The following is a 13,051-nucleotide window of genomic DNA, read 5'->3' on the forward strand; positions in this document are numbered from 1 at the left end:
AATCCATCAAATTTGGCATTCAGCCACATCCTTTACTCAGCGCAAGATTGAAACTGGTGTTATCATCATGTTCATCAGCTTATCGGTGTGAAACACACAAATCATGTTTAGTTGTCGTTATTTTAACTCCATTTGTTGCTCACTTTTATTCATGTATTTAAGAGCCTTTGGGCCTCCTGATCATGTGTGATTATAAATCACTTTTAATGGGTGAAACTTCGTCTGTAACACTGAGATTCTTCTCTGTGGAAATCACACTTGGTCAGATTGAATGAGTGGCTGTTTTTGTAGTTCACACTCATTTCTGACTTTCTTCTTTGCTGTCTTTCAGTGTCATTATGAGGACCTGCTTCTCCTCACTGTGACAATAAATCAGGTAAATCTGAAAACTAAAACCTTCCCCTTGTAGTCAGTTCACTCATCTTCACTCCTGATCATCTCAACAAATGAAAACATTTTTTCTTTTTGTAATCGAGTCGGCTGTGTTACTAACACTGTCACAGACTGCCGGCCTGTCCATCATGCACTTCACCTTTCACCCTCACCTGGTTTTCAAGATTTTATTTTTAAAAATCACAATCAAAACATTTGAAAAAAAAAATAATCAGGAAACGTGGGTATAGGTAGACCCAGCTGTTCCCCTCCCTGCTCGTCCATGTTAAAGGTGGCCTGCTGGGCCCACAGGTTACGGGGGCTCAGAAGAATGAGGAAGGTTACATCAGGATGGACATGCAGCATAAAATATTTGCATAATCAAACACATGGACCAAAAAAACTCCACACAGCTCGGCTGACGCCCAGATTGAGGCATGAAACTTGTGCAGACAGTCTGACAGTCATCAGGCTCAGACACCGTCCTCGTTCACACCACCTCAAGCTTCAACAAACACCCAAATGAAAGACCTTAAATATTTCATTGTTGATCAAACACTCAAACATTAAAATATAATAAAAAACAGTAAAATAAATAAATAAATAAATGAAACCACATAAATAAAACCAGAATTTCTGTTCATGTTTTGTGCAGATATTTAGAAAGTCCTGACAGCTGCCACAATGTGAATAACAAAAAAAAGATTTTGATAAAAAATGTTATATTATGATATATATGATAATATAACCTCCACATGTGGACAAAAACATTCCAGATAAACAGGCCAGGATGAGCTGTGGGTGTCAGTGATCTGTCAGCCAGACAATAAGGACCAGGACCAGTATGGACCAGGTAGCAGACCCAACACACAGGAAGTTCAATGGTTTCAGTGATTTATTTATCATGTGGATCATTGCAGGCAGAGCGAGCAGTCTTGACATCATGTGTCTGCACAATTGCATCACTCACCTGCTAAACCTACGTTCCTCACAGCTGACAGAAAGGAGCTGCAGCGTGTTTTCTGAAACACACAGCTTTGTGTCTGACAGCCTTATATTTCTGAACCATCCATGCCGGGGTCACACCCCCACTTTAGTTTTATAAAGACTTTTATATACTTTGAGCTCCTTTGATGAACTCAGTTTTTTTCCTATTGAGCTCTTTAGGGTGATTTTCAGCCTGATGAACTCTTTGATTTAGTTAGCTTTTATTTAATTGAGCTCTACTTTATAGAAGCTACTCTGTTGGAGGTAGTGGTTAATACCTTGGCTGCTGTAACACAGGACTTTCTAAACTTTTGTGATAAGTAAAAAAATTGTTATTTGTATGTTTTTAGACTTCAGAGCCATGAAAAAAAGTTTGAGTTCATTAAAGAGGCCGGAGCTGTGGGCGGGGTGGGGCTTTTGTTTTGTTCTTCCTTCTTACACACCTTTGGAGCAGGAGTTGCAAATTCGATTCCCACCCGGTATCCAGGAGCGGTCCTGGTTAGACCCCCCCTACTAAAACCAAGCCCTGAAATGGCGCGGCTACGTCTGCAGCCTGTCCCAGCTCAGACACAAAAGCATTTCACTACATGAAATTGTTTACGTGATTGTTTATGTGACGAATAAAAGGTTATTTGATTTTGTCTCCCAGGTGGATGTGTGGGCAGGTCGTGTCTACCAGGCCTGCCTTGTGCACCTGAGAGCTACCTATTCATCAGTGAGTATTTATGCTTGGCCGTGCCTCCGGTTTGCAGCCAGATCCTCATCTTCATTGCTACTCAATTCAATTCAATTCAATTTTATTTATATAGCGCCAAATCACAACAAAAGTCGCCTCAAGGCGCTTCATAGATACAGAGAAAAACCCAACAATCATATGACCCCCTATGAGCAAGCAGTTTGGTGACAGTGGGAAGGAAAAACTCCCTTTTAACAGGAAGAAACCTCCGGCAGAACCAGGCTCAGGGAGGGGCGGGGCCATCTGCTGCGACCGGTTGGGGTGAGAGAAGGAAGACAGGATAAAAGACATGCTGTGGAAGAGAGACAGAGGTTAATAACAGGTATGATTCAATGCAGAGAGGTCTATTAACACATTGTGAGTGAGAAAGGTGACTGGAAAGGAAAAACTCAATGCATCATGGGAATCCCCCGGCAGCCTACGTCTATTGCAGCATAACTAAGGGAGGATTCAGGGTCACCTGGTCCAGCCCTAACTATATGCTTTAGCAAAAAGGAAAGTTTTAAGCCTAATCTTAAAAGTAGAGATAGTGTCTGTCTCCCGAATTCAAACTGGAAGCTGGTTCCACAGAAGAGGGGCCTGAAAACTGAAGGCTCTCCCTCCCATTCTACTTTTAAATACTCTAGGAACAACAAGTAGGCCTGCAGAGCGAGAGCGAAGTGCTCTAATAGGGTGATATGGTACTACAAGGTCATTGAGATAAGATGGGGCCTGATTATTTAAGACCTTGTATGTGAGGAGCAGGATTTTGAATTCAATTCTGGATTTAACAGGAAGCCAGTGAAGGGAAGCCAAAACAGGAGAAATATGCTCTCTCTTTCTAGTCCCTGTCAGCACTCTTGCTGCAGCATTTTGGATTAGCTGAAGGCTTTTCAGTGAGGTTTTTGGACATCCTGATAATAATGAATTACAGTAGTCCAGCCTGGAAGTAATAAATGCATGAACTAGTTTTTCAGCGTCACTCTGAGACAGGATATTTCTAATTTTAGAGATGTTGCGCAAATGGAAGAAAGCAGTCTTACATATTTGTTTAATATGTGCGTTGAAGGACATGTCCTGGTCAAAAATGACTCCAAGGTTCCTCACAGCGCTACTGGAGGCCAAGGTAATGCCATCCAGAGTAAGAATCTGGTTAGATACCATATTTCTAAGCTTTTCAGGGCCGAGTACAATAACCTCAGTTTTATATGAATTAAGAAGCAAAAAGTTAGCGGCCATCCAGGTCTTTATGTCTTTAAGACATTCCTGCAGTTTAACTAATTGGTGTGTATTATCTGGCTTCATGGACAGATAGAGCTGGGTGTCATCTGCATAGCAGTGAAAATGTATACTATGTCTTCTGATGATACTGCCTAAGGGAAGCGTGTATAATGTAAACAGAATTGGTCCTAGCACTGAACCCTGTGGAACTCCATAATTAACCTCAGTGTGTGAAGAGGACTCTCCATTTACATGCACAAATTGGAGTCTAGTAGATAGATATGATACAAACCACTGCAGTGCAGTACCTGTAATACCTACAGCATGTTCTAATCGCTCTAATAGGATATTATGGTCAACAGTATCGAATGCTGCACTAAGGTCTAGCAGGACAAGCACAGAGATGAGTCCACTGTCAGAGGCCATAAGAAGATCATTTGTAACCTTCACTAAAGCTGTTTTTGTGCTGTGATGAGCTCTGAAACCTGACTGAAACTCTTCAAATAAGCCATTTCGCTGCAGATGATCTGTTAGCTGTGTGACAACTACTCTTTCAAGAGTTTTTGATATTAAAGGAAGGTTGGAGATTGGCCTATAATTAGCTAAGACTGCTGGGTCTAGAGATGGCTTTTTGAGTAAAGGTTTAACTACAGCCAGCTTGAAGGCCTGTGGTACATAGCCGATTATTAGATATGTTGATCATATTTAAGATCGAAGAATTAATTAATGGCAGGACTTCTTTGAGCAGTCTTGTAGGAATGGGGTCTAAAAGACACGTTGATGGTTTGGAGGAAGTAATTATTGAAGTTAACTCAGAAAGATCAATTGGAGAAAAAGAGTCTAACTTAACATCAATGGTACTAAGAGTAGATAATGTTACATCTGTGGGATGATTATTGGTAATTTTTTTCTCTAATGATAAAAATTTTATTTGTGAAGAAGTTCATGAAGTCATTACTAGTTAACGTTAAAGGGATGGTTGGCTCAAAAGAGCTCTGACTTTTTGTCAGCCTGGCTACAGTGCTGAAGAGAAACCTGGGGTTGTTCTTATTTTCTTCAATCAGTGATGAATAGTAAGATGTTCTGGCTTTGCGGAGGGCTTTCTTATAAAGCAGCAAACTATTTCTCCAGGCTAAATGATGATCCTCTAAATTTGTGACACGCCATTTCCTCTCCAGATTACGAGTCATCTGCTTTAGGGTACGTGTTTGAGAATTATACTACGGAGTCAGGTACTTCTGACTTGAGACCTTAGTTTTCACAGGAGCTACAGTATCCAGAGTCGTACGCAGTGAGGAGGTAAAATTATTAACAAGATAATCGACCTCTGTTGGAGTAGCGTTCAGATAGCTGCTCTGCTCTATGTTGGTACAGGGCATTGAAGATGATAACAATGGGTGGATTATATTCTTAAACTTAGTTACAGCGCTTTCAGAAAGACATCTACTGTGATAAAGTCTACTCTCCACCGCTGTGTAATCAATTATTGTAAATGTAAATGTTATCAGGAAATGATCAGACAGGAGAGGGTTTTCAGGAAACACTGTTAAATGTTCAGTTTCTATGCCATATGTTAAAACAAGATCTAGAGTGTGATTAAACTTTGATACCAGCATGGCTGGTTTTGTGGATACCTGAGCACACAGGCAATATTCACAGCCCTCCCTTTTTTTCTCCGTATCCTGCAGATCATGTTCCTGCAGCCTCCGACTAACTCCTCCAGTGACTTAGAGATAGAACAGCTAAGATACTGCACAAGAGGGGCTCAGAACACTGCTACACTCCTCCACATTAAAAGGAGTCAGTGGAGATGAAACCTGTTCTATTTCAGTTATGTAACTGTTGCTATGGTTAACAGAAGATCACGTACACACACTGATCTTCAGGAAATGTGCTTTAGAGATATCGCATGCATAAATGCATTCTGTGCCGTGTAGTTTGAGCCTGATTACGCTACAGAAAACTTTATTCAACCATCCCGCTTCATTCTACTGTAGTTGCTGAACAGACCACAGTACTGTGCAGAAGTGTTGAGCCACTCCTCTTCTTTAAATATTTTAATTAGTGGGTCGCTCAAGACTTTTGCACAGTAGTGTATGTATCGGATATAGAAAGGCAGTACCTTCTAAAGTGTTTGCACGGAAAGATTCTTTACTGTGGAAATACTCGACACAGCCAAAATAACACAAGCTGAACCACACAAACCACATTTTTCAGATCGAATGATGCTGACAACCATGCTGTTTCAGTCTTGGCATGATGTATAGAGCACTTTGAGTACTCGCTATATAAGTGCTATATAAGTGCTATATAAGAATCAGTCCATTTACCATTTATGGAAATTTTTTGAGCTAAATGTTAAAACAATGATGATTGTCGGTTGGTGGTTTTTGGTGTTACCAAATTTAAATTCCTGAGTAGAGGTGTGGAGATGAAACATTCCTAATGCTCAGGAATGTTTACATTCAGACTGCACAAAAAAGCTTCTTTATTTTTGCTTTTTTATTTTTGTAAGCCAGATGAAAGAGAGCAACCAGCTGTTTTTGGACAGTTTTATAATTTTAGATATTGTGATCACAGATCACGTTTTACAATACATGCACAATGTAATTCAGCAGTATTTGCGGCAGCACTGAGATTCAAAAGTGCATCTCAGACAATCAGCCTGTGTGTTTCAGGTTCAGCCTGATCAGTATGTAACAGTTTACTTGTGTCACTCTGTATCTCTGCAGATCTGCCAGGAGGAGGTACTTAAAGATCAGTTACACATTACTCAGAGCTACGCTATTTTTATCTAGTTTATCTTCCTGAACATTAAAGCAAAAAACAAAAGTAGTTAAAGTTGCTTGTGTTTTTACCCAGTGAGAATAAATGGGCATGAATTTTATTTTTCAGACTTTTCAGAGGAGAAATATTCTTAGGGTTGCATGGAAATCAAATCTTTTTTTATACCCCCTAACACACACACACACACACACACACACACACACACACACACACACACACACACACACACACACACACACACACACACACACACACACACACACACAGGCGTTACATATACTTAAAATGATTCAAATGCAGTAAGTATACATGCTTCATATAAATATAGTCTATAACTTGTTTATTTTCTGTAGCCCAGAAAATTAAACATTTCAGTTCACATAAGACATGTCAATTTTATTTTATATACTGTATAGCCTGTATAATAAATAAATATGTTGCCAAATAAATATAAAAACCAGAAAGCCGCACAAAACAGGACAGTTAATTTACAAACACAAGTCTAACTTAAGTTTCACACTTTTTTGTTAGAACAAATCAAATTGTTAGTTAAATTTACACAAAATGTCAGAAAGCTGCAGTGTCATGGACAAAAATTTCAACCTAATTTTTCATGATTTCTTGGTTAACCCTGTTAGGACATTCCCAAAACTTTCCCCTCTTCCTAAACAACCAAATCCCACGTGTTGCCTTTTTAAAAAATGTTCTTTGACATGGCACATTTTTCCACCAATAGGAAAGAGGTAGCTTCATTTCCCTTTCTTTACTGTTTTCGTCCTGTCCTTGGAAAATGTTTTTTTTTCAACTGTTTCTTCTGCACTAAATGTGACGATAGTATTTAGGAAGAAAGCATCGCTTGTATATATTTTTAAAAACTAGGGGTGGCAAGAGATCATTTTTGGCTGGCCCACGCCAGACTTTTATAAATTAAAATGGATTATATAGTTTTGTAAACTGCCCTAGAGCTCCCTCTAGTGACTCCTTTGTAATATTGCTTTGATTACTTTGGAAAAAGAAAAATTGAGGAAGCAGAAAATCCAAGATGGCTGAACGTAATAAGTATTATTAGCTGATATGGAACTTCAAATGTTGTTGCTTTGTACGAGATTCTTCTGTAAGTACTAGTGATGATAAAATAATAATTGCTTTATTTAAGGTGAGTCATTTAGCCTGGCTGAACCTTCTCAAAAGGCTGGAGATGCACAGACATGTCAACTCTCATATCATCACTCGTGTTGTACTGTAAATACTTCAACCACAAATATATACCACATTTTTTAACTGGTAACCAAACAAACACGTCTTTGAACTGAGGGAGAAAACAGAGACCACAGAGAAGGACCCCCGCCATCCAAAACCTTCTTTATTAAAGAGAAAGTTCTTACCATAGGACTACCACTTTCTCCGACAAAACACTAAATCTACTTGTTCCTCACTACAGCAGCAACTACACAAAAACATTATCACCAAACACTGCCCCCTAATGGTGAAGATCTTTATTTAATTTAGCTAAATCTGATTACAAGAAGAACCTTTACGGAACAAACACTGATGCTGTTGCAATGTATTATACATATTTACAAATACATATTTAAAAGCAGTGCACAATGATGTAAAGATTTATTGCTTTTTGTTTTATTTGAATTGAACCAATGTTTGAAGTATGTTTTCTCTTTCATAAATAAAATCATTTATATAATAAAATAATGAATAATTGTGGGTAAAAGCTCATCTAATGCTGGAACTGAACATTTGACCCCCTGACCCATCCCTGGCTTAGTTCCTACCCTTTGTGGTCAAACACAACTACACATCAATGTTGTTGTTGTTGTTGTAAACAAAGTGTTTAGATTGACATGGAAAAAGAGTAACCAGCTGTTTTTAAGAGTCTTTTAGTTTTAGATATTAAGGATAACAATCAAGTCTAACAACATAGATCACAATCCAGTCCAATAATATTCTGTAAACTTTGCATTTCTTTTTGTTGAGAATGGGTTTGACCCATAAAAGTAGTTTTGATATGTCTCTATAGATGTTGGGCACATCCAGATACTCATAAATTCTGCGAGGAGGAAATATTACATTTGCTTTTGTTTTACTGAGGTGTACCTCAGTAAAGTTAGCTATGTTGCCACCACTACAGATTGTTAGACAGCACACCAGTAAAGTTTAATACAGGGCACGACTCATTGGATAGATGAGGAGATCTGCTGCCCTTGCTTGCTAGAGGTTAAAAGGGTCCCACACCTTTCATGTCCTAGCTGGTGCTTTCTCTTTTTGTTTTGTTTTTTCATTTCTCCAAAATTATTTTATTACTGGTCCTTGATGACATTCATTGTCAATACAGAATAAGGGGGAAAGTGGTAAGAACTACAACAGACAGTGGCTGAAACTTTATTAAAGCATTCAGTGTGTTTGGTGAACAAAGTGAACCTGAGGAAGGGGAGTCGGAGTCAGATCAAAGCTCTTCTGAAGAGACCAAAGCTGACAACCTCGACACATTCACCATCCTGGGGCAAGATGGCGGTCTTGAGTACCAGCCTCCCTCCACATCAAACAAACCACATCACAACACTGGCCTGCCTGCCTCAGCTGCCTGTGAGCGTCTCTTTAGCTGTACTGGACTACTGTTCACTGCAAAGCGAGCAAGGATAAACTACTAACTTTGAAAATCAACTGCTCCTCAAAATTAACAAGAAATCCAAAGAATGACAGTGCAGGATGAACACAAAGGAACTCTAATCTAAAGGTACAGTAGGGCAGGGTCAATAAAAGAAAATAATTTTTTTTATAACAGCTGCTGTATGGTTCATTTGAAAAATTTTAAGTTCATTTGACTTGTTCTATGATTTGCAGGTTAGAACACAATCTCATATGAAAGAATTACATAGTTTTGTCTTGAAAACGTGATACCTAAGAGTTTGGTTTTATTTGGGTCATTCAGGGAAAGTCACAGCACTTGTGACCATCACCCAGTTGAACTGCTATTGCACTTTAATTTGTTTTTCTTTTAATTAGAAAACAACTACTTTGAGATTTGTATTCCATTGTCCTCCTGCTGTCAAAAAAAAACTATTTAACCTTTGCTCCGAGTACATTTTAAATCAGCTACTTTTTATATTTACTCGAGTACATTTTTAGACAGGTAATTTTACTTGTACTTTAGTAAAATTTCATCAAAGTAATATTACTTTTACTTCAGTAGAATATTTTAATTCTCTTTCAACCTCTGTTCATATCCAGCAATAAGAGCTGTGTTTTTTGGGTTAAAGTCCTGCCTGTAAATCTGCATTGGGGTTGACTCCTGCCGGCTTCACAGACAATTTATGACTCTTTTGGGTTGAATAGAGCTTCTCATATCAATACAATTTAATTATAATGTAGTTGGTAGAATTTGGAGGTTTGGACTCTTTTGTATACATATACTGTGTAATATTATATACTTATTTGCCTTTGTGTTGAGATTAAGAGTCGATGCTCTACACTCGCAGTTACGAAACTATTACTGCTGTTGGTAAAACTGTACATACACTCACAGAGCTTTTCATCTGTTGAATTATCATTCATTCAGCGTCTCCAGCATTAATGTGAATTTATTATTCATTATCTTCATCCTCATAAATCTGTACTCCAGCTGTAGTAAGATATAGTGTACATAAATGAAATCTAGTGCGTTGCTGTTTGAGCCTCATTTCCCTGCACTGAAGCTCAGAAGAAGTTTTGTATGGGTCTCTGTTGAACCACTAGAACATGCTGTTTCAGTAGATGAAGTTATTAAAATGTTTGATAAAATCTTCCAGCACAGGTGTGTGCAGTATTTAAAAAATTCAAGCCACTGCAAACCAGGTCATTCTACTATTACCCTCAAATCTTATGTCTTTTTGCCAATAATCACCTCTCTCCACAAACATCAGGTGGTGACTTGCGAGTATTGTGTAATGCATTTAAGGTAAAAACAAACAGAATCTCTACCGAGCACATGTTGGAGCCGACAGTAAGCCGACAAAATCCTCATATTACTTAAATACCAAAAAGTAGTCATTCCCTGAACCCAGCATGTTTTTGAGCTTTACTGTACAAGGAATATAAAAAATGAAATGTTATGAAACATATTTTCTCATTTTCTGCTAGAAGAATGTGGCTCTACAGTCATTGACCTGTATCCATGGTAACACCTGCAGACTTAAAATTATATTATGAATATAATTTACCAATTTAAAAAAAAAAAGGTAAAATGATAAAGCTGTACCAGAAGAGCTGTTCAAGTCTGAATTTGATTACTTCTTTTGATATTGAACTTCAGTTTAATTGGAAAAAACTGAATTAAAATTTTGAGAAGCAAAAAAACATACAAGGATGCAAATATGTCTTTCATCACAGGCAAACTGAAGCGTGGTCCACTACAAAGGCAGAAATAATATTAAAAATTCAGCCTTTTGGCTGTTACAGAAAGAAATGACAGATTGAGTGTGGGATACGTTTGTATTTTTGTTTTTGGTTAAACTGATGAAAGAATCAGAAATTCTCACATTTCAATAGTGAAAAGAAATTTTTTTTACTTAAATTACTTTACTCAATTTTTTTCCGCAGAACCTCGTCGATCCATTTACGGTATTTTGAGATGTCCGTATAGATGTTGGGTTTATTGGGGTACGTGCAGTTCTTATAATAGTTGAAAGAAACAACACCAACAGCAAACCCATGACACACCAGAGGACCACCAGAATCTCCCTGTGAGGAGGAAGAATTTTAATTTATCAGTTTATGTTCATTGTGTTTATGTTTTTAAGATATGTAAACATGAAACCTGTTTAAACTGAAAGGACAGAAAACATACCTGACAGAATCCTTTGGTTGTATTGTATCCACCGGCACAGATTACATTGGCAGGAAGAGGAAGATCAAGCCATTGTTCTTTACAGACTTGTTTGTCAATGACAGACACGTTCACCACCCTCAGCTCATCAACAGGTTTACCATGAGTTTTAGTTTTTCCCCATCCAGCCACCTGACACACTTGGTTTTCTTTTAGGTTTATTTCAGCAGGTGGAAGCTGAATTATTTCTACTCCGTGGCCCAGTTTAACTTTCTCAGACAGCTGGAGACACAACATGAAGTAAAAAATATATCTATGTTCTTACGATAGTTTTTTAGATATAATCTGAATAATAAAACCACATAGAATAATCCTTTAATTGTCCCACAAGGGGAAATTACACAACATGTAAACTGTTGTGAACATGAGCATGTACTTACTTTAATCAGCATGATGTCATTACCCAGTCCAACCTGTTGGTAATTTTCATGGATGATTTTGTTTTCAATCTTTATTTTTTGATGATTGCCATTCTTGAGATTGTGTTTCCCGAGAACGACGTATGTGAGGCTCCTGAAAGAGTGATCAATGAGAGGTAATCAATACAATGTGTTTTAATGACATGAGTCAGAGAAGCAGAAGCAGAAGATGTTTGATTACTCACGAGTCATTACAGTGTGCAGCCGAGACTACAAAGTCTTCAGTGATGAGAAATCCTCCACAAACATGTTGACCCATGTTGTTCTGCACAGAGGCCATGTAGTGCATGGAGTTCTCTGGGGCTTTTGTACCATGTATGATGTCACTTCCATGTGCTGAAAAAAGCAGAGTAAAGGAAACCAAAATGAAGTTAACGTTCCATTGAACGATCAGAGGACAATAAGAAAGTTTTGCAGATCTTACCGAGTCGTCCGAGACATGCCAGAACATGGAGGAGCAGGATTTTTTGCAGACTGAGCATGATGCCAGCAAAAAGGTGAAGTTGTGTTGGCACAAGTGTGAAATTGACCTTTTATACAGCAGTTCCTCTGTCAAATCTGATGATCACAATTTGACTTCTAACCACATCCTGTTTTTTTGGGCACTTGTATTATCTTTACATTATCTTGTTCATCAGTATTACACTACCTCATCATCCTGAAACACACGGGCTGTTTAATGGTTGCAAGTTTCTCACAGTCTCCAGTTTGATATATTTAGTGAAATTTGGGGTAAATGGAAACACTACATCCGGTTAAGGAGACCCGATCTTGTTTGAATCTCTGTAACTATATATGCCACATTTCTGAATCGTTATGTGTTTATATGTATATGTTAGTATGTATGAGACTACAAGTGAACACATATGTAAGTAGGTATGTGTATGTATGCTTAAGAATATGGGTGTGTGAGTGAATATGTGTGTGCGAGTACATACACACTAGAGGGTACACCCATCTGTTTTTCTTATTTTTATTTATTTATTTTTTATTTACGTCTGTTCTTGATTATATGTTTATTTTGGATTATTTGTGTTTATATAGGTTGTTTAATAAAAAGAGAATAACAAAAAAAAAAAGAACATGGAGGAGCAGGATTTTTTGCAGACTGAGCATGATGCCAGCAAAAAGGTGAAGTTGTGTTGGCACAAGTGTGAAATTGACCTTTTATACAGCAGTTGCTCTGTCAAGTCTGATGATCACATTTTGATTTCTAACCACATCCTGTTTTTTTGGGCACTTGTATTATCTTTACATTATCTTGTTCATCAGTATTACACTACCTCATCATCCTGAAACACACGGGCTGTTTAATGGTTGCAAGTTTCTCACAGTCTCTCACACCACAACTTTTGTACACAAGCAGGCATGTCTAAACCTTCATAAAGCTGGGTTGTTGAAACATTTTTACACCACTGTTAAAGCTCAAAACAACAATATCCCACTGAGTTACTGATTTCATACTTGAACCAAGACTAATAACATTATGGTACTTGGCTCATAATCTGTCCACCAGCAATGTAAAAACAGGAAGGAGATGCCTTTTCATTTAGCGCCTCCTTGGGACCATTTCTTCCACTGTGTGAACTGTTTATGGAGCGAGGTTCTCCTACGGAAAAGTGGTAGTGCCCTCCTGTATGGAGCTTGGTCTCTTGAATGAATAATATGTAAATA

At 38.0% G+C, this 13,051-nt stretch overlaps 1 protein-coding gene across 1 annotated transcript; it reads right to left on the reverse strand.

Annotated features, from left to right (window-relative positions):
- Nucleotides 1–10,545: 10,545 nt before the first annotated feature.
- Nucleotides 10,546–11,927, reverse strand: LOC113016757 (mast cell protease 1A-like). Its single transcript, XM_080297821.1, has 5 exons — nucleotides 11,802–11,927; nucleotides 11,563–11,713; nucleotides 11,339–11,471; nucleotides 10,920–11,180; nucleotides 10,546–10,813 (listed from the first exon to the last, which is right to left on the reverse strand). Exons 1-5 carry the CDS (start codon nucleotides 11,857–11,859, stop codon nucleotides 10,652–10,654), a joined length of 765 nt encoding a protein of 254 aa, XP_080153947.1. The 5' UTR covers nucleotides 11,860–11,927; the 3' UTR covers nucleotides 10,546–10,651.
- Nucleotides 11,928–13,051: the final 1,124 nt, after the last annotated feature.

The sequence above is a fragment of the Astatotilapia calliptera genome, chromosome 23 (assembly GCF_964374335.1).
Source record: "Astatotilapia calliptera chromosome 23, fAstCal68.1, whole genome shotgun sequence".
Classification (NCBI taxonomy): Eukaryota; Metazoa; Chordata; class Actinopteri; order Cichliformes; family Cichlidae; genus Astatotilapia; species Astatotilapia calliptera.

Coding starts and splice junctions, on each gene's coding strand:
- LOC113016757 (XM_080297821.1), bottom strand. CDS start 11,859: ATGCTCAGTCTGCAAAAAATCCTGCTCCTCCATGTTCTGGCATGTCTC. Junction 11,714..11,801: donor GGCATGTCTCGGACGACTCG/GTAAGATCTGCA, acceptor TGCTTTTTTCAG/CACATGGAAGTGACATCATA. Junction 11,472..11,562: donor GCTGCACACTGTAATGACTC/GTGAGTAATCAA, acceptor TCACTCTTTCAG/GAGCCTCACATACGTCGTTC.